Here is a 21,401-nt window from a genome sequence, read left to right as displayed (position 1 = left end):
ACCCAAAACCCCTTTTTGGAAATGGCCTTACCAAAGCAGTGAAGTCATCAATAAATAGAAGTTTTATTGCCTAGATTTTATGAGCTTACCAGGTTTTCACGTGAAAAGCAGATTATGTATGTATCTTATTATGTAAAGCAGAATAAAAAGTTTTGAGGAACTGTGTTGCTGATGGTTTCACTGTTCTGGTTTTACTTTCCATTGCTCACAGTGCAACACATTGGACAGCTTTATCTCACATAACCCCAGCTTCCTCGAGCGTGCAGGAGGGCTTAAAGCTGTAGATGTGTTTGTCTCAACACACCATCTTCAAACCAATGCAGCTCGTGCAGAGACGACCTTCAGTCAGAGAGTGGCTGTCGCTGTTTTTCATTCAGGACGGGGAGGAGGAGAAATCACGGAATTTGCAAGCTGTGTTTATTACCTTCGTACTGACCTGGGAGATGGAATGAAGGGCCTCCTCGTTAAAACTGGAAACTACACTTAGCTGTGAGGGTCTGCAGCGGCTTGTGCCGTTGTTGTAGTACGCTGGGGGACCAGAGCACCGCGGTGTGCAAGAGCTCCGCTGAGACAACACGGGGAAACCACGCCCGCAGGGCGACGGGAGGCGCTGAGGAGCGCCGTGAGGGCGCGCCCGGGAAGGGGAGGAGCCGGCAGCGCACGCCCCCACCCTTGCGGCCACCTCGTTAGCCCCGCCCTTCACTCGGGATCCGCCAATCCGCGGCCGATAGCGTGTCGCCTTCTTTGAAAGACATATCTCTCTACCAATCAGAGGGCGGGAAGGGAAGGAAGGCGGGCGGTGATAGGCTGTTGGCTGCGCTGTATTTGGTGTCCGCGGGTGAGAGCGGGGCTGTGGTGAGTCGCGGCGGCGGCGGCGCTCCAGTGAGATGGTGGGCTCCAGCAAGGCTGGCGGTGAGGCGTGGCGGGGCCGTTACTATCGGCTGGAGGAGGTGCAGAAGCATAATCACAGCCAGAGCACCTGGATCATCGTGCACCACCGCATCTACGACATCACCAAGTTCCTGGACGAGGTAGGCGCCCGCAGACGGGAAGCGGCCGTTGGGAGTGGGCGGCGGTGGGCTCCGTGCGGCCTGCGGGGTGCTGGCTGTCCTCGAGCATCGTCCTGGGCGCTGACCGCAGCCGCCTGCTGCTGCTTCTCCTCGTGTTGTTTGCAACGCGGCTGTCTCAGCGGAGCTGCGTTCCCGAGGGAAGTTCTGTGGGCTCTCCGCGTGTCGATGAGTTCGGGGAGCGGCACCCTTGGGTCAAAACGCTTCTCAGCAAAGCAGGCGTTACATTAGTTGTTTTTAGAGCATTACTGGTCAAAATCAGTTTTTACTGTGGCTTTTTCTTGCAGGAGCTGAAGAGCTTAAAATATTTCAATAATTAATTGTTAGCTGCTGAAATAAGGCTACTAGTCCTTCCAACAAAGCACTGTTAAAACATCATCTCACTCTGTCCTGATAGGAGGCTATATACAAATACCAGTTTATCAGGGGGTGAAGAACTGGGAACAGCAGCAAACTTTGCCAGTCCTACTCCTTAATTCAGCAGGAAATCCTTCTAGCTACTGCATTAACCTGTGGAAATACTTTCTTATTGCATCTAGACTTGAACACTTTCCAGTGCTTTTTCATTACAGCATTGTGAGGTTATGTTTTCTCTGTGCAGCTGCTGTCTCTACATAAAGCTTGTAGATGCATAGGGGAACGTGGTTTTGGGGAACCATTATCCTTTGTCAACACTGGGTTGAGTTTAGCAAGTGGTGTGTGGTTGGTGTATATGCAGTGTGACCACATTGGCTCAGTTTCCTAAGGCCAAGGCTTAAAGAGATCCTTTGAAATGTGGATGAAGTGCTGGAGAATAAAAGAGTTATGTACTTTGATATCTTTATAGATAAAGACTCCAGCAACTGTTTGTTCCCAGTTCTGTGTGGAAGGAAAACACTTACATATTCAAATTATAAAATTTACCTCTGAATTTTCTTTAATTATCAAAGTATATCTTCTTAAGATGGGAAATCCAAAGACCTAAGCTTTTGGAGTGTGCTGTCTGAACACATTTGGTAAGGAAGGTTGTGCTTAAGGTTGGGAACTTCTGTATCATCTTTTTCATTTAAAGGCTGTTAGACTCATTGCTGAAACCTTGGGGAACTTGTTCATAGTTTTGGGTTTGACATCCTCTAGGAAAAATTAGCTACTAGATACAATTGTGTAGTCACAGCAGGATTTTATGGCTATATCTGTATTGCAGATAATTAAATGCATTTATGATATTAAATGTAAATTAATGAGTTAAGTGTGGTAGTAGTGCTTGATTGTGTTTTTCTGTAGATTAATAAACCAATCCTGCTGCACAAGCTTTGGCAGCAATCCCACAAGCTAAACAAGTAGTTTAGTATATTTAAGAAAATAAATAAAATTATCAGTGTCCTGATCTCTGCTTTGTCTTGCAATAAGAGTCCTCCTAATTTCTTTAATGAGATTTTGATTGGATTACTTAAGCTTGGCAGAGAAGGCCTGTGAATAAGGACACCTCTAACTCTGAGGAATTGTGCGTTCTGGCAGCACATTAGGAAACCCTTTGAATATCTATCTAGTGGTAACTTCACATGCTGCTTGAATAAATGCAGAAAATACGAATACTGTTTACTGTATCAGAATGAGAAATGGTCGCAGCCATGTGGCAGTGAATTCACATTCACGTGATATGATGATATTGTGGAAGATGAGTACAAGTTAATGAATAGCTTACATCAGAAGGTGCCAGTGGTAGCACATTGTTAAGGCTGTCAGTATACCACGTGAATTCTTATTGCAGGACCTTGCAGTAAGCCACTGTTATGGTGAAACTTGCAGGTGGATTTGAAAAAGCTTTGGAAAAGAGCTTTTCTTAGCATTCTCGTGAAACACTGCAGGCTGTAATTGTTTAAGAGGGAAAATGGGCATTCCACCAGGGGGTGTTTTCTTTGCACTGCATATAAAACCCTAATGATGGCTTTCAAAAATACAAACTCATAAGGAGGACTACTCTCCTAGGCACCTTAAATCTTACCTGAGAGCAGAATTTCTGTTCTGTAACTTTTAACAGTTGATGGAAATAATTTGGAGGACTTCTGACTGCATGCAAGTGTCCTTAAAAGACTAATGGTTGTTTGCTTTTTTTACCCAACAGAGCCAAAGGTTCTCAGGGCAGTTCTAGTTCTGGCTGTGCTTCTGGTGCTATAAAATAGTTCTGGCTAGTAGAAGCCTTCAGCTATCACCTCAAAGCTTAAATAGGAGCGAGAACTCAATTCACCCTTCTGTATGGGGGGTAGGATGGGATGATAAGGACTGTGAATTGTGGTAGTTAAACAATCTTGAACTATGATACTGGGGAAGTTGCGTGACTGTGGCAAGAAGACCTGATAGGTGTTCTGACTGAAGTAACTACAGACTTTTGACCCAGATGACAAAAGTGAGTTGAACTGCTTAGTTGTTTTATCGAAGTCTTTATGTGCTGCAGTTAGGAATTCGTCTGTGTTGCCTTACTACAAACTTCCGTTATGTGTGTAACCTTGATGTCTCTGTTGTTAAACTGGGACAGTCCTTCGAATGAGCTTGAGTAGTTTAACTGAAAACAAAAACCTTTTCATTTCCATTGAGCTGCAAATTTATCTGCAAAAATACTTATTTCTATCAAAAGGACTTTGGTTTAGGTGTCACGAGTGGTATAGTCCATGAGCTTCCAGTTCCAGAAGGCTTTTCTTATGGAAGTTCTGGTAGCAAGTGTGAGCAAAGGCCATGCACAGATAAACTCTGAGAGACTCATTGATCCACGGAAAACAGTGCACTTTTGATAGAGAAGCCATTTCTTGACATTTGTGAGGCTTTACGTTTTCCCCTTTTTCATTAATGGAAGTTAAATCTTTTTGTTAATAGCTCATTTGACACGCTGTTTGTTTGCAGGCAGGTTGTAAGTTTTCATTTTTTAAGCAGAGCTATTGTCAAAACAAAATGTGTGAAGTTTCAAAATACTTTTGTTTAGGTGTTCAAGTGTAATGTCTTCTGCTAGTTGGATTAAGTTGGAAATGTGTTCATCTCTAGCATAGTCCTGCTGATACAAGGGGAAAAATGCCAGTGGCCCAGTTTTGGTGGCAGAGGTCAGAGTGAACTTGACTCCAGCAGCTGATGCGTGGCAGAGCGTTGGTCATGATCATATCTCCTCTGTGTTAACATTGACTACAAAACCATGGTACTGGGGAATCAGTTGCTGATCAAAATGCGGGAGGCCAGAGTGCCTCTGGGGGCTGTTTTTGTAGCTCCGTGATTATAGGAGTACAGTGGAAGGATTTGGGAATGCAGTAGTGGATGACCGTACTGTAGTCAGCAGTTAGCAGGTGGTCAGTACCCTGTGGAAAGGCTTTAACACAGAAGCAGTTGTACTGCTAGGAATACATCTGGTTGGCAACTAGCTGAAGTTACTAGTACTCTGTTTCTCTGAAGGAGTAGGGCTTGGGTTCACTTCAGTGCATGAGATTGAATGTACATGCTATTAGTGCTTTGTAAATTGCATAAGTGTGCTTCCTTTTTGCTTGTTGATGACTTGTTCAGCGTGTTTTCCAAGAATTTGCCTTCTTTTCTGCTGAATAATCTTTCCGTGTGGCTTTTCGTGGTTGATAACAGCATGAGTGACTTATGCCTCTGTGAATAGTGTTGTCTATTTCTGAGAGCACAGTTCTTAAGTGTAATATAAAAACATTGTTGAATGAATTCTATGAAGACTTAGTTTCAGCAGTGTCTGGGAGAACCTGTTAGATCCAAGTTCAGTTTCTTACACTTGAACAAAAGTTTGGAGATCATCCTAGTCCACTCCTTTCCCTGAGTACTTATCAGACTGGATTCAAGGGCAGGATTTTAGTGAGCGTGCCATGTTTGCACACCAGTTTGCGTAACCTTTTCTCTGCATGCACTCTCTTAACCTTTTTTTTTTTGCTCAGCTACTATGCCTCATATCTCTATCGGTTGCTTAATCTTGCTTTTGCTGAGTCATGCTAGAGATCCTTTTCCATTTTAGCTTTTTTTCAGGGGAAAAAAAAAGCTACTGTTGAGCAGCTTTCTCAATCTGTAAAAATAAACTTGTGCCTTTATGAAGATGAATTCAAGTTTTGGAGTTCTGGCGCAGCTGGAATACTGTTCTCTTAATCTATATGAACAAGTCTTTTGTAAAAGAAAAAGCACTGATACCAAGTTAATACAGAGAATTTGAAGTAAATGCCAACTTTAATTACTTAGGCTAGTAGAAATGTTTGCGTCACTTATTTAATGTCCTGGGTAAGGATGGCTTTTCTGCTCAGTTATACACTAGGTAAGGTAACTTTAAGTAGTAGTTTTGCCTATATTCATCTTTTTAGACTCTGTAGTCAGGAGCCTTAATAATGGAATTAAGGCACCAAAGCCTTATTTCCTCTGTCCCTTCTGAAGTGGTAGAACTTTATGGTTGCCTTACTCCAAGGCTAAAACAGTCTGGACTTGTTTACCTAGCAACAACTGGTGTTTATGGGATAGCTCCCCGCTTCCAAGTTGAGCGGTGCATCTTTTTGTTGTGTTGCTTATCTGATAACTGAGTAACTTGTTTGATGTTGAGAACTCGCTGAACTAGAAGGCATGGTGTGTCTCACTGTGTATATGGAGTAAATGAATGGATAAAAATGTAGAACTGTGTGCAATCCCAGAAGTGCATTCTGGGGAATAGTAACAGTCAGTGGTCAGCAGGGAGTTTGGTAAAGGGAATGGTGATGAGTCAAGGCTTTGGGAGGTGAGTGACTTAGTGCCTTTTGGTGGCTTTAACAGTAATGGAGTATTGGGATTCCATACTCTGCTAAAACGAAACTGCTATTTTTGTGTCTTGTATGTGCTTCCAGCACTATTTAAGATGGGTCAAAGTAGCTGGCTTACTGGAAAATCGTGCTATTAACATCTTTAGGAAAGAACTCCTGGAGGTTAGGAGAGGAGGCTCCATCCCCAGGCTGAAGCTGGGATTAGCTAGGTCAGGTCAGGTTCCTCAGGGCTTTGATGAGGCAGGCTTAAAGGATGGCAATTCTGCATGCTCTCTGGCCAGCCTGTTCCACTGTTTGATTACTCTCATGTGTATCTTCTTTGCTGCAACTTATGTTTGGATAGAAATGGTTCCTGTGGAATTGTGAGCACAGAGTGTAACTTTAGACAACAGTTTGGCTGCTAAAGCACTGATTGTTTCTGATAATGTTCTAAATGCTGCTTTAGCTACTAGGATAGTGCTTGCTGGTCTGTCACTGATGAAGTAGAGACCTTTCTTTGTTTTTGGCCTATGAGAGAGTATAAAGCTCTCTGGTTGTATAGAGAGACTTATATTTGCTCTAAGAAGCCCAGCAAGGACTTACGTTTATTTTCAGAAGTAAAGAAATGAAATTCCATATTTAGAATGTGGGATGGTTTTCAATAATTAATTCATACTGATTAAAAATTGCAGCACCCAGGTGGAGAAGAAGTCCTCAGGGAGCAAGCTGGGGGAGATGCTACCGAGAACTTTGAAGATGTTGGCCACTCTACAGATGCAAGGGCACTGTCAGAAACATTTATTATTGGGGAACTTCACCCGGTGAGTATGCAAGAATCCTGGTACTTGATTGCTTTTGTGTCTGGCTATTTTTCTGTTTATTTGCTTCAAAATTGAGAGCTGCCAGTTTGATTGGATACTGCTCTGTAGCTGTGGATAGATGTGGGCTGAAGACAGGCCTCCCTTATGAAGGGATTTGATGAGTGTAGAATCAGGATGGTCACCTCTCAGATTTTGCTTCTTTGGAATATTTCACAGTTTGTTTTTGAATAAGTTGAGTACAGAATCATGCTGTTCCTGGTGCACCATGTGAGCTTTATAGTGAGATGCTGTAATTCATGAATGCTGTATATCTGAATGTCAACAACTTCTGTTATGTCATCGTGCAGAGTGCTTCCTCGGTTACTTTCACACATTCATAATTGTAAATAGTGTGCCAGGCTTCCATCTCGGTATAGAGCTTTGTGTGTATATTAAGACTGCTTCAGCAGAACTGTAGAGCCTCAGCATGGCTGAGTCTGGATGGGACCTCTGAGTCCATCTGGTCCTACCCTTGCTCTAGCAGGGTGCCCAGGCCTATGTCTGGGTGGCTTCTGGAGATGTCTGAGGAGGGGATTCCACATCATCTGTCAACAACCTGAGCTAGTGCTCAGTCATCCCTACAGTAAAAAAGTGCATTCTGATGTTTAGTTGGAAAGATGGAAACATAAATCTAATACTTTGTCTGTCTTCCTTGTCTTTGGTTCCTCTTGTGCAGTTTTGGTGTTGCCTACTTCTTGTCAGCTCCTACTAGATCTATCACTTTTCTTTGTCCTGAACTTTTCATATTTACTATTCTTTTAACAAGTTTGCTGCTGTAAGCTTTGAAGGATAATTTCTAGTAACAGAACTGCTGCCATGGCTGCCTTCTATATGTTGTTTATAAGGTCTCCTGCACAGCAGTAGTTGAAAACCACTTTTTTGAGACCTAAGCAGATGGCATGCAGAGAATTTGACTTTCCATCCCTGTCTGTTCTCTTGTTCTCCCCTATATGTTTTGTCTTGCATTTGAGGTGGATATGTACTATTAAAGACAGTGATGTCGCACTGATCTTGGGATCAGAGTCCTGATCCTGTACCTATCTTAGGTTCTTTCTTGATGAATATTACTTGTGTAAGTCTCTCCTGATATGAAGTAATTCAGGTCTGGTGCATGTTTGCAGTCCTGCAAGCTTGCCATCTGTTTGAGGTGGCAGCTGATACAGGTAAAATTGTTTGTTTCATGGCCATCAGTACAGTTCATTCTTGTTTGACAGATGCCTGTTTGCATTTGGTGCATGAAACTCTAGAACTGTTTGTTTCATACACTTAAAACAATCATTAAGGTGCTGTTTCTTCTGTAGTGAATGTGACTGTCCCATGTAAAGCTTCAGGAGTTTGTGAAAGATCCATAGAATTTGAGGCTTTTGCATTGGAGGTTATACCAAACTAGTTAGATAAGGTTGCTCAGTAATAAATAGGATAGGTAGGTGTGAACTAGTACTACTGTAGTCCATGTATTAGCTTAAGGAATTGTGTACTATGCAGAGACAAAAGAAATGCAAAAACACTGGTACAAGAAGTAATTAAATACTTTGCAGACTCAGGTCTCACTTCTTCATTGTATCATGGGGAGTATTATACAAGGAGGTGATCTTGTTTATATTAGCTGAACAAAATATACCAGCATCTCTTTCACAAGTCTGTTTCCTAGGGAAAAGTTAGGTACATGTTTAACAGATGAAAATAGTTAATTGAATTGAGCGATTCACTGTTGTTTTTTTTACTTACTGTTTTATTTCTTTTTATGTCTTGGGTGCTGATCTAGATGTTTTTTGCTTTATTTTCCTGCAGGATGATAGAGTGAAGCTTCAGAAGCCAGCAGTAAGTGTGTTTCTTGAAATGTCATGTTATTTCTTTTGGGTGTTAGGTTATGCTTCTCTGTAAATGATATACTCAGCAGCAAAAATAATTAGCTTAAAGTGTGGTGTTTCAGGTTATAAGTCTCTTAACCCTTTTGATCTCGCTTTATAATTGATTTTTTCTGTTAGCTGTTCTTTAGTTTTCGAGGTTTCTAACGAAGAGGTTAAGTCTTATGACATTATACTACAACAAAAAGATGAGTCTAGGATCTGTCTGTGGTTTTCTAGTATCCAGTTGAAGAAAAACATTTTTAGACAGGACAGATTAAGGTTATACTTCTAATGGAAAAAAAAGCAAATGGCTTAACAACATGTTGGTAACACTTGTAGATACAGAATCCAGACAGATTTGATAGCTGTAGCATAGATCAGTTAATTTACAATTGTGAACCCTTTTCAGGATGCTGCTTGCTTCCTGACTACTGCAGTACCTTGGTGTCCTATAAATGCAGTAGTGCATTTATATTCCAACCTATTCTTCTGTCATCAATAAAGTTGTGCTGGCATTCAGTTTGTCAGCTCCTAAAATTAGTGTCTGTAAAAGAAGCCAGTATATCAGAGGTGAAACTGTACAGTTGCTACTGCTGAGCCAATAGAGGTTGGTTGGTTGGGACTAGTTTAACAGTACAGCAGCACACTATAAATAAACACAAATGGTTGAAGATAACTCAGTAGGATTAGGACCTTACTTTTGCTGCTTGAAATATTACTTTTAAGAAACAATTACTTCTAAAATATAAATAAGTTCAAGTGTTAGCAGTGTTTCCTGTGTTATACTGTTTTTGAGAAGTACATATCTTTGATGAACTGGCCTAAGTTCCTCTTACTGTCTTAGTATGGGGGGCAGCCATCCTCTGGCCTTGGCATGAGGTGTTACACTTAATGAGGTGTTAAACCATGCTCTGTGTGGTTTGACTTAAGGGTTAGTTCATAATGGAGGTATTCACAAAATCAACAGAGATGTAATTACTGAGCCTTTTTACTTAAAACCTAGTGTTCCTTGTGCATCAACCTGTGATAGATTTCTGAAAAAGTAGCCTGTTTAAACCCATGAAAAGATGTGAGGAATCTTTTTCACTCTTTGACTGAACTATAAGCATTCTCATACTGAAGGAATTCATTTTTCAGTGATGGATTCTGTACAGTCTTAATGCTTAGAGCTTCAGGGCTGTGTGCAGTTCCTAATATGGAAAGGAATAAGTAGTCTTAAAAACTGTGCAGCTGGGATTTGATCTTATAGTGGTTCTTTTTCTGTGAAAAAAGAAATAACTGAATTAAAAACAAAAACATTTCTATATCAAAAGATATAATAATTTGCCAGTAATTCTTATGCAATCTGAAGTACCACACTAACAGAGTGAGCTTAAAAAACCTCGTGTGAATATAAATCAGGACTTTGCTTCTTTGCAAGAGTGTCTCATGTATTCGTTTGGAGTCCCTTCAATTAGATTTTAGGCAAGCAAGAGATCTTTGTCTTTTAGGCCACTAAAGCTTTTTATATATAAACTGAAGTTGAAGTTTCATGGAAAATTGGCAGCAAGATTTCTTGTGGAGTGTTTTTTGATAAATTTTGATGCAGTGTTGACTACAGAAACTGCTGCTATCTAGCTGCTAATTCAGCAGTTCTGTTACAGGGAATCTGAGAAACTTTAGAAACTTTTCCAAAGTTCTCAAAATTAGTCTCCCTTAATCAGTTTTGAGAAATGGAGGGACCTCTTAAGTATGGACAAGGATATCTACCTGATGTAAATCTCTCTATGCTTTGCTTTCCAGGAAACTCTCATTACCACTGTGCAGTCTAATTCCAGGTACAGTATGACATCTGGTACCAAATTTGAAATTCTCACTAATGTTTCTGGAGTTCAGAACCTTATAACATCTCTCTGCAGGAAACAGATGGCAAAGGATGCTGCATAACAAGTTCCATTCTGTGTATAGTATAGTTTGGTATCTGTGTGCCATTTTACATGCCTGTTAATTAATGTCTAGATTTTTTTTTTCTCACATTGACGTTCATCAGGCTCTACCAAATTGTTTATGCTTTACAAGCCTTCATTTCTGGATGCTCTTGGGTGAATAGAAGGCACTTGATGCTATTAGTGATGTCTTCCATTTTTTAAGTTTTCCACAATGGTTGTATCTAAGGGAAAGAAGAGGATTGTGTCTACAAGAAGGAAAATCTGTCAGTGGTGTGGCGAGTGGGTGTATGATGAGACATCATACAAATCATGAAGTTATACTCTGCTTACTATTACATATTGCTGAAATCTCAGAGGAACTTTCCATACCCCTTGGAGTTTGAAGCTGGGTACTTGGAAGTTGTCACATGTTGTTAAGTCCTAAATTTCTGAGATAGCTTTGGATTGACTGATATTCTGGGCAGCATGCTACGAATTTAAATACATCTGGAGTTTTCCTCTTTTGTAGCAAAGAAATCTATTGTAAGCTCTAGTGCAAAGTCTTTTTTTCCTTTGGTTTGAGTATTACTGGCTTAGGCCTTCTGCTCTTGTTTTAACTTGATGTATTTGTTAGGGTGGGAGGGACAGACATTATTGAGCCAGTGACTTTTTGAAACTGTGTGACTGGGTGTCTTCTTAAACTACTTGTTTCAAAACCTTCTTTCCAGTTCGTGGTCCAACTGGGTGATCCCGGCAATAGCTGCAATTATTGTGGCCCTGATGTATCGTTCCTACATGTCAGAGTGAGCACCTTACTGAGAACTAATGCAAGAAGAGACTGATCTGAGAGAGAATAGAAGCAATCCTAACCCAATACGTTTCCTGACAAAAGCCTGATATCTGAAGAGAAATTCAACTTTTTCAGAAAACTGAACAATTCTTTTCTGCTGTGCACTTTTCTTAATGTTGCCTTCTTATTTGCTGCACTGAAGTAATAAAAAGGCAGCATTTCTTTTTGTATAACAATATATTCTCTAATGAATGATTTGATAACTGTATTAGTTTCTGTATTAAAGTAGCTTTGTAAGTAGCACTCTGATTCTCGTTATACCTTTTTAATCTGTAATGGAGTCTGTAGGACTTTCTTTGCATATCAGTTTTATAGCTTTAAATTACTACCAAAACTTGGTACATGTATTTGCCCATGTACACATCTTAACTTAAAAATCATGTTGTCGTCTTAAATGTAGAGTGTTTGAGTAAGAGGCTAATTAAAATAAACAAAATGGGAAAAGCTGAGTATAGTAATGAGTGCCTATAAGTGGTTTGGTCCTACGTGTCAGGCTGTAAGATTTCCTTCCCTCTTGTCCTGTCCTCTTAACAGTTGTTACAGGTACTCCTGCTGTCCTATTTGGCTGCCGTTGGAAAATGAAAGCAAAATATGAAGTCCACTGCCCCAGTTACGTCTGTCTGTTTTCTGAAGGGTTCTGCAAGAAAGTGCTGTGTAAATTCCACTACAGGTGATATAACTGCTACTAAGTAATACTGTTCTTGCCAAGCACTCAGGTGACGCTCAGACTTGTTCTGGAACTTTTAGACATGTATGCAGTCTTCAACTTTATCATGGTATTCATGAGGGGAAAAAGAAATGATGCTTGGAATCTGTTTCTAACTGTTATGTGCTCCTTGGTGCTTTACTACAGAGAGATGGCCATTTTCTGTGCTGAATACAAGACAATTGAAAGTCTGCATTTTGTGGTGAACAATTTTTTTTTAAGTCTTATATAAATGATCATGAATAAAAGTTTAATTGCTTACTCTTTCTTGGCTGAAATACTCTCATTTTGATCTTTTGTGCAGCTCTTAGAAGGGATGCTTTTGCCTTTTGGGACCCTTTTCAGGTGAAGTTGTTCAATAGTGCATCTTCAAAGTGAAATTCTGTATCAAGCAGAGAAGTTGCATGTAAAATGCGGGATAGCCTATCCTGGAACAGGTAGTGTGGACAAATTATTCTAACTCCTCTGAAGTAAACAGCATGACCTCAACACCAACTAGTGACTGTTAGCAGTGCTTTGACTTTGTAAGCTCTGGCAGTTCCCAGCACTTGTAACCCTATTGTAGTAACTGCCCCCTTGGGGCACCATGGGAGATGGATACAGGATAGGTCTTGTATAAAATGAGAGAGTTCTGTGATTTCAGATGATAAACATCACCTAAGGCTCTATTAAAACCTTTGTTCTTGCAGAAAACACCTCACAGTTTTGACTGTGAAAGTGTTTACTTCCATCAGACTTGATTTACAATTACAGGGATCTACATTTAGAATAGACCCCGTTTCTGCCTTTGCCTTGGAGACTTAACTTGCACTGTAAATGGCAGTGGTTGGGATTTTGTCTAGCACTAATTCCTTACTCTGTCCTGCTCTTGCCCTAGCTTTTCCTCTGATCATAAGGTGAAGCTGAGTTGAAAGTTCAGGCTTCGTTAACTTGTTACAGATTACCTTTAAAAAGGATATATTAACTCTTAAGTTGATATATAGACTCATAAACTAAGTCTGAAATACTGAAGTTTCTGTTACTTTTTACAGTAGTGTTTAAATTTGCATCTGGGCAAGAAAAGCTGTTTCAGAAAACTTAACCTTTCAAACAACTTTGCAAGAATTTCAGAAGGGGATAATTACCCTATTTGATGATGTGGACATAATGCAGTTTAAGTGGATCCATAAAGCAAAACCCTTGTTGCAAAGGATGCTTTTTTTCCTTTGTGCTTCAGCCACTCATCTGTATTATTGTTCTGTTTGCATCCAATGTATTGGAGGTCTTATTGGAGTGCTTATTGGAGGCTGTATCTTAATATGTTAGCCCTGGAGTATCTATTTAAGTTCAGCAGTCTAAAAGCAGTCCAGCTGGCACAGAATTTCCATAGTGTGAACTAAAAATACAGTGAATGCAGACAAGTAAGAGATGCAAGCTACAATGCTACTGTAGATGCACTCAGCTTGTTTCTTGTAGTTAGTGTGTTTGTATCAGTGCTGGTGGAAGTTGTTACTGAGAGAAGGGCATTGTTGTAGTAGATTTTTAAATGCTAACTGATGAATGTGAAAAATACATTAATTTTCCTTTTTTAATACAGTGAGGGCAGATGCATGTTCCATAGCGGATTGCATGGGAATTTTGATGTGACTTCAGTTATTAATTATGAATACGAGAGGAAGAAAAGAGGTGTTTGTGGTGAGGAATGAGTTAGTTTGCTATTCCAAAACTTTTCAGGAGAATTAAGGGTAGTCAATGTTCTCATGATCTGACAGCAAAAAGAAAAGAATAGGCAGAGACCAATTTATTCTCAGAAAGAAGAATCCTCATCTGAAATCCTATAAAAAATACTGGCTCTATTGGTCTGGTGATTAATGCTAATTTTTGTTCAGAGAAGCTGGTTTTAGTGATCAATGCTTTAAATAAGATGTCATCCCATGTTTACCTGTGCAACTATTTATACTGCTCTTGTGTCCTAAAATCATTGGTTTGTGTGCTGCATTTTTGGCCTTAATTTGACTATCCTTTGTTATTCAAAAGAGTGCATAGTAAGAAGAGAGCTCCTTTCAGTGGAGACAGCATTGGCTCCCTCTTGGTTTGCATGGAATAAAGCCAGCACACTTGTTCATTTTCTATCTGTGCTATGTTGGGAAAATAAAACACTGTCTTCTTCTCTGGCCCACTTCCTTTGGCACAGCAGTCTGATGCCTTTCTCCATCATTCAGTGCTATGCTGCAGTTGGGATTTTGTGGAATGCTGGAGAGGAACTGGCAAGGGGTAAAAATGAGGCAGATGAAATCTGGTCACAAATCTATAGGTCAGTACATTGGCAGAGACAAAAAGAAAAAAGTCACTGGTTTTGTTTTATGAGTGTTTGATGTTGAGAGTAAATAGGTGCTTATGAATTCAGAGTCATGCTGACAAACTTGTTGCCGGGTTTTCTGCAAGGCTGGCAGTGAGGATTATTATCTGAAGCTGTCAGAATGAAGGAGCTGAAGATAGAAAAGGATTTTAGAAACCATACTGAAGAAATGAGGAGGAGGAGGTTCATACTCCTATGTCCTTAGCTCTGATGACAGATTGGATCTAAGTTGAAGCTAGTAACTGGTGGACCATATATTTGAGTTTTGCTTTCCTGATTTCACTTTCCTTTCACATTACATTACATTCCTTCTCACAGTTAATTCATTATATGTTGAAATATTTCAAATTGTGAATGACCTGGTTTATAAGCGGGTGAACCCACCTGAATTAGTGAGAAGTGGTGAAATACTACGTCTTGTCAGGTGACTAATGCTGAATTTTCTGTTCTTTCTCAAAACTAGTTAGGCTTGTTCTTGATCGTCTTACATGTAAAAGTGTGCGTAAAACATTTCTGGAAATTTTCTTTCACAGGTTGCTGAAACTGATATGTAGTGTAGCTACTGGTCACTATTGATGGCTGCTAAAACAGAGCTCAGAATGGATTGGGTTGCACTGTGAAGTCTTATGTATAAGGAAGAAATTTTGACTTCTCTGTAGTGTAAGTTCTGCTTCTAATTCTTCCAGACTACTGCACTTAGGCAGGAAAATCATAGGGAAACAGTTGTGGTATCCTGGGACACAGGACACCACAGAAGTCCCGTTGGGTCCCAGAGGTTATGAACAATACCCAGTACCATATTCACTGCAGAAATCTGTCCATTTCCTGAAAACCCTGGTCCTTGCATAAAGCCCGATGGCCAATCCTGTTACAGGGTAATAGCACTACACAGTATCTCTGGAGTTCCACCTACTTAGGTCCCAGCTAATTGCAGCACTGTATTGTTTGAAATCACGAGGTTGTTAGCCATCAGCTATGGGGAAAGGGCTGACTTCAAGTAGAATGTCTTTTTGAAACTGTCTCACAGGCTAAGAGGTAGGTTGACTGGCAAGTGGTAAGCCAAGCAGGTGGAGTATTTTCCACTGACATCTTGAAAATAGGGAAGGATTGTTTCTCCTGTCACATTCAGTTGTCACAGACTTCAGAAGCTAGTTGATGCTTGAACATCACTCATCGTGCTTTAACAGGACTTGCAGGGATTACCTGAAGAGCATGATGAGTATTATCTATTCAGGTATTAAGGGTAGATATGAGAGAAAAGCTCAGCCTGCATCTTAAAAGCCTGCAGGTTGGTGGGCTGGTAATTGGAAACAAGCAAATCTGTCCTTTCATGTGTAAACTGAATGGATTTGTGACTTGTGTTTACTTGGATCCATTTTCAGAGTAGGATTGCAATGAGTAGCAGCCTTTCATAGAATCACCCAGGTTGGAAAAGACCTCCAAGTTCATCCAGTCCGGATCCCTCTGAACAGCCTTCCTACTCCCTGATGAATTAACATTTCCTCCCAGCTTGGTGTCATCTGCAGACTTACTGAGGGTACATTCAATCCCCTCCTCCAGGTCACTGGTGAAGATATTGAACAGGACAGGCCTCAGTACTGCTTCTGGGGAACACCACTCATGACCTGTTGCTAACTGGATTTAACTCCATTCACCACTCTGGGCTCAGCCCTGCAGCCAGTTCTTTACTTAGTGAAGAATGTACCTGTGTAAGCCACAGGCTGTCAGCTTCTCTGGGAGAATACTGTGGGAGACTGTGGGGTGGGGATCTTTGCATGGGACTGATGAGTACAAACACTTTACAAATAGTACTGGAAAGCTGGTGTGTGAGCAGTCACAGCTTCTGGGTTTAGAATGAAAAAATCTCACTTCACCTTTAGGTGATTCTATACAATTATTTTTTGACCCTATGGAACTATCAGAGATACTGGAGTAAGGGAACAGGTTGTTTGTATGTACTTTGTTACCTTGGTGAGGACGTCAGACCTGTGCATACGGATGAGCAAGTTACTAGAATACAAGCTAGAGCTTGTAGGCTTAAAGCTAACAACTTGTTCATGGCAGCTCCTGGTGTTGTTGAGCTGCTCCTATTGCATGCAAGATAACTTTCACCATCTTCTCTAAGGGATTTATGATCGTATGCTTGAGAAGCTCTGTGTCTAGTAGGTATGGAAGTCTGGCTGACCAAGGCTTACATGTCACAAGGCCTGATGAGGCCAGCATGTGACTCAGAGCACCTATTCTCAGGATCAACCTCTTCACAACTCTATTTTTTTCCCTCAGAAAGTTGGTGTCAGCAGGTGAGAAGGAAAGGGAACAGACACTTGAGAAAATGGAAATAGCCTTTGAAGCAAGGAGTGTTATCCAGGGTTTTCCTTCTGAGCTGTGTACCCTAACTGCTGAACTGCAGACAGCCTTACTCTCTTTGCCATCAATCTGGCAGTGTGTTTTCCTCTGACCCAGTGTGGAGTGAGCGTGGCTTTGGAACACCCTTCTCATAGGCGTCACCGCGTGGGTGCGTGCTGTGCCATGGCTCTGGGCTGTGAGAGGCACAGCAGCACAGCTCTAGACTTGTCACAGCTTTCCAGGAAGACATGTTCTAGTTTGTCCTTTGAATCAGCGCAAGCCCATTAGGAATCCTTTAAAAATAGATGATCTTCCTTCCACCTAATCTGAATTTAAGAAAACACACATAGGATTAACACCAATAAAGCAGCAAACTTTAAAAACCTGTGTATTTTAAACTCATCAGTGCAAGGACTGTTCTTTTGTGTGTAAAATGCCTAATACAAACAGACTGTGATCCTGCTGGTAGTGCTGAACAGCTCTAATAACGCAACTGGATAAATGTCAGTTGTAGGGCCAGCAGGTAAGCTGATGATCCTAAATTCCTTTGTAAATACTAACCTCAACGTGTCACAGTTTTCTTTCATTTTGTAAACTACTAGAGCAAAAAAGTCTGAAGTAATCAATTGAGACTATAAATGTTATCTTGAAATTGAGACCAAACTGAGCAACCACATGTGGACCTGTGCTGTGGAGTATTATTTTAATTAAGCAAGGGTGGTATGTATGTCTCCCAGCAACAGTCATTCTATCCCTGGGACAAAACTTCTCTTAATAACCTAATTTTCAATTCACTCATACGGTGCCGTTAGAAGATAAATTTACTGTCGTATTTGTTTTAGTAACACAACAGAAAAGGACTTAAAAGGTTTTAAAATGTTATGCTAGTGTTATGAGTCTTAGTATTCACTGATCATGCCCTGGCTGTGGTGTTACCTTTGGAGACCAGGAAAGTCATGAAGAAAATAGGGTTTCCACAACAATTTGATTGCTACATAATAAAACTGTGGGGTTTGTTTTGTTTTTAATTAAATAAACTATATTTATTTTAGATGGATCAACCTAGTCCATGCAACAAAGTACAGCCAAAATGCTCTGGGCTATATATAACCTTAATCCAGAAGCAAGTTTCCTTGGTCAAACGTACTTCATTTAGTGATTTGTTTCACAAATCAGCCATAAATTGATTCCAAATCCATTCAGGCAGCTGCTCAGTACGTGATAAAATTTCTCTCCTAGGAGTACAACAAAATAGGCATTGTGTTCATCTGTGTTGCACTATATACAATGTAAACAGAAAATACTAGCAAAACAAGGTTTTTTTTGTCTTTTTAGTGTCTAAGGCTTTATTCAAAGATACAGCATATACTCTGGCTGCCATCTTCCTCTGGATTTCTCCATTTCACAAAGGAGTTTGAGTCTTATTTTTACAAATAATGGCTCCAGGCAGGTCTGCAGGCATTTCATATCTCTGCCTTATTAGTAAAAAAATTTCACAGGGTGCATTCAGAGGCTTCACAAGTTTATAACTTGATTTGATTTCTATTCTGACTCACAAAGTTTATCAGACTTCACAAGTGTAAAATGGAATTTGTGTAAGGCACTCATCAGAGGTCTTCCTCGGTCTAATTACAGGCAATATAAAAGTTTAATGAAATTAAGTGCAAGATAGCATGCCTCTTGTATCCTGTTGCAGAGGTAGCTGCACCCCAGTGGCACAGCCATGGACGAGGTGCAGTCTTTATTAGAAATGCTTGAGCAAAGTGAACAGATTTACTGAACTAAGGCATCAAGTTATTATGTTTGCTTAATGACAAGAACTAGTTGGACACTTGTTGCCTTGTGATGCTGGAAGGACCTACATATCTTCCTCACTGCTTATCTAGATGCAGATACATAGATGTGTGTTAATAATTGAAACGGGAAAGCTGGTATAGAGAAATCAGCTGTCAAGCCTGTCTACTCACCCATAAGAAAGGCCAGAAAAAATCTTTTCTCCTTGAAAATTCCTGCTCAGATTTTTACCTAAGAATGAATAGCTCTCTTCCACCTTTTCTCTCAAGCCATCGAAGTCTTCTGTGGGGCAAAACTTGTGTTTGCCTTTTGTAACTGTACAAAAACACAGCATTCAACCTGGCCAAGGTCTCAGCCCAAACACAGCTACTCTGCTGCCAGAGAACACGACCAGCAAGGAACAAAAGGTTTTCTAAGAGGTTGAAGTGGTCTATTTATTTTTTTTCCTCGTCAAGATAAAAGTACAGAAATACATGTAGTGTTACCTGACTTTTGTCAGCTCTGCTGCTGCGTTCTCTTCCTTCAAGGCCCACTTGTTCCACTGCATGCTCAGCATGCCATAGCAAGGGGCTGCAGGGGATTTCTATGGGTGCTGCACTCAGGCCCTGGTATGTACTATACCTTCAATTCAAAGCTAGGCAGAGGCAGATGGGAACTCAGTGCCTTTAAAACATTTTGGGGCCAAGTGCTTCTGGAACATGAGTTCAAACTAACACTCTCTGGCCTTCCTGAGGTGGAAGGGCTCACTGAGGAGCTTGGTCTGCTCCTAGGGGAGTTTTTGCATGATTCTCTAGTACTTGGCAGAACTTTTCTTTTTTGTTTTCACTATTCAGGGTTCAGAGGAAGAAGAAAAACTGCACACCCACTTCAGAAAAGGGGATTTTATATTTGTTTTCAGTGAACACTTGCCAGTGCCGCCAGCATGTTGGCTTAAGGCAATTGCTGACTCACACTGAGGCCAAGTGTTTAATTAACTACAGCTGAAACATTTTAAACAAATGTCCAGCTGTAGAGGAGTTGGATTGTAAAGGTAAAGTTTCAGGGCTGCTTATTGTGTTTTTCTCATTTCTGTGAAACTGCATATTTGCAAGACTGTGTTCACAAGCACACTTGAATGCCACTAACCTTCCAGCACATGCATTTCTCTATGCCTTACGAGAGTCGCTACAAGAACTTCTCTTTAAGGTGTGCCAGGTTCAACTTTGTCAAATGAGTACATGCTTGTGAAATGAAATCTGTGACCTTAGAGGTGTAGCTTTGTGAAGCAATGATTTCAGGGATCTTCTTAAGTTGAAAAACTGTTTAAATAAATAAATAAATAAATAAAAAGGCTTTCTGCAGGTTAATGAGGAACACCGGGATGTGGGTTTAACTGGAGAGTCATAACAAAGCCAATGAGTCGAATAAGAATAGTGGGGGGAATTGTTTGTATGTTTGTTTGGTTCCTGTAAAAATTACCATTTACAAAAACATCAAAAGCTGAAAGAATTTGAGAGGGAAAAAATCCTTCAAGCTTGTTTTTCAGAGTAATAGTATGTCAAAATATCTCTTGATCTTAGTAAGCTGTAAATATGAAGTGCGTAAACAGAAAAGTAAGGTTTCAAGTGAACAAGATTGGGTTTTGATCCCTTTTAAAAGAGAGAGATGACAACAGAGTTTTTCCACTTAACCTATACAGTATATTTTCTCACTGTTGATGTGTAAAACAATTTTGACAGGAATATAAAAGGATTTAGACTTTTGTTTTGTTTTGTTTGTTTGTTTGTTTGGTCACTGGAAAACTTAAACCTTTCAGTCTCACTGCCCTGCAGTAGTAACACGAATCAATCTTTACATGCTTATCCAAGCAGTTTACTTTATTGTTTCTCCACTTGCCCTAGTGGTCCAATAATCTTTTGTTTGCTTGAACTTTGCCTGTCCTTCTGGGTTGTGTGGAGGCAATAGTCCCAGGACAAGAGTTCAAGGCTAAAGAGTTAAATCGGCCCTGTTACATGGCAGTTCCACTCAGAGGCTGACTGCTTTATTAACTGTTTTTGTTGTCTGAGAGCAGTATGGCAGTAGCCATTGTCTCCTATCCAAACTGCATAGAAAAGCACCCAAACTCTTTGTGGCCCAGTGTCTAAGCCCTGGCTCAGAGATAGAGCAGGAGAAGAGAAGAGCAGGAGCAACAGGGAAAAATGGGTCTGCTAGGAACAGTGAACAGATGTGGCCTCTTCACAGACGTTGTCTTTTCCCATGCTCACTGACAACCTGACCTCAGCCCCCTAAATGCAAACAACTGCAGCAGGAGAGGCTGTCAGAACACTGGCTGGACCAGCCAGGCTCACCTCTGGCCTGCTCCTCCTCGCAAGTGTCTGCAAGCCCAAGCCATCACCCACAGCCAGGATTTGGGATTGCACTGAGGCAACTAGTGGGTTGAGAGAGGCAGAAGCAAGCTGAACTGCTAGCTGATGTCTGTGTGGGTCACTGAGTTCTGCCCTGCACTGGTCAGGGAACAAGGATCAGCGCTTTTGTTGAAATTAGGAAATAAAACTCAATAGGATAAGCTAATAGCTTAATTAGGAAAAAAAACATCAATAAATAATAGAGTTAAAACTGTTATGCACGCAGTGTGTAGGATCTACTCCTTTCCTTTGGTGTCTTGGTCATCCTTCCACTGCTCGACTGGGGAAAAAGGGTATGGTGAGATGTCAGCATCCCAAGTCCTTTGCTGGAATTAATATGGTGCTGGCCATTTCTTCTTCCTCCTGCAGGATCCTCTGAGAGTCATTTCCATGTTTCCTAGCAACCCTTGTGCTTTGTTCTTTTCTCATAGATCTACAATACTGTTACATCTGAATTCCCCATATGTGGTGAATTTTACCTATGTTAAATACTTGTTCTTTATTATTTTTCTTACTCTTAAAATGGGTGTTTGGCTTCCAAGCCTGTGTTTCATTATCTGACCCCTGCTGTG

The 21,401-nt window shown here is 40.7% G+C and overlaps 1 protein-coding gene across 1 annotated transcript; it reads left to right on the top strand.

Annotated features, from left to right (window-relative positions):
* Positions 1-887: 887 nt before the first annotated feature.
* On the top strand, positions 888-12,235 carry LOC136059229 (cytochrome b5). The gene is made up of 5 exons (XM_065753253.1): positions 888-1,031; positions 6,487-6,615; positions 8,446-8,475; positions 10,287-10,321; positions 11,140-12,235. Exons 1-5 carry the CDS (start codon positions 888-890, stop codon positions 11,216-11,218), a joined length of 417 nt encoding a protein of 138 aa, XP_065609325.1. The 3' UTR covers positions 11,219-12,235.
* The last annotated feature ends 9,166 nt before the right edge of the window (positions 12,236-21,401 follow it).

The sequence above is a fragment of the Cyrtonyx montezumae genome, unplaced genomic scaffold, assembly GCF_038088225.1.
Source record: "Cyrtonyx montezumae isolate F1298 unplaced genomic scaffold, pur_monq_1.0 scaffold_8, whole genome shotgun sequence".
Classification (NCBI taxonomy): Eukaryota; Metazoa; Chordata; class Aves; order Galliformes; family Odontophoridae; genus Cyrtonyx; species Cyrtonyx montezumae.
Note: the sequence above shows the minus strand (reverse complement) of the source record. Positions and strands in the feature narration are given on the sequence as shown.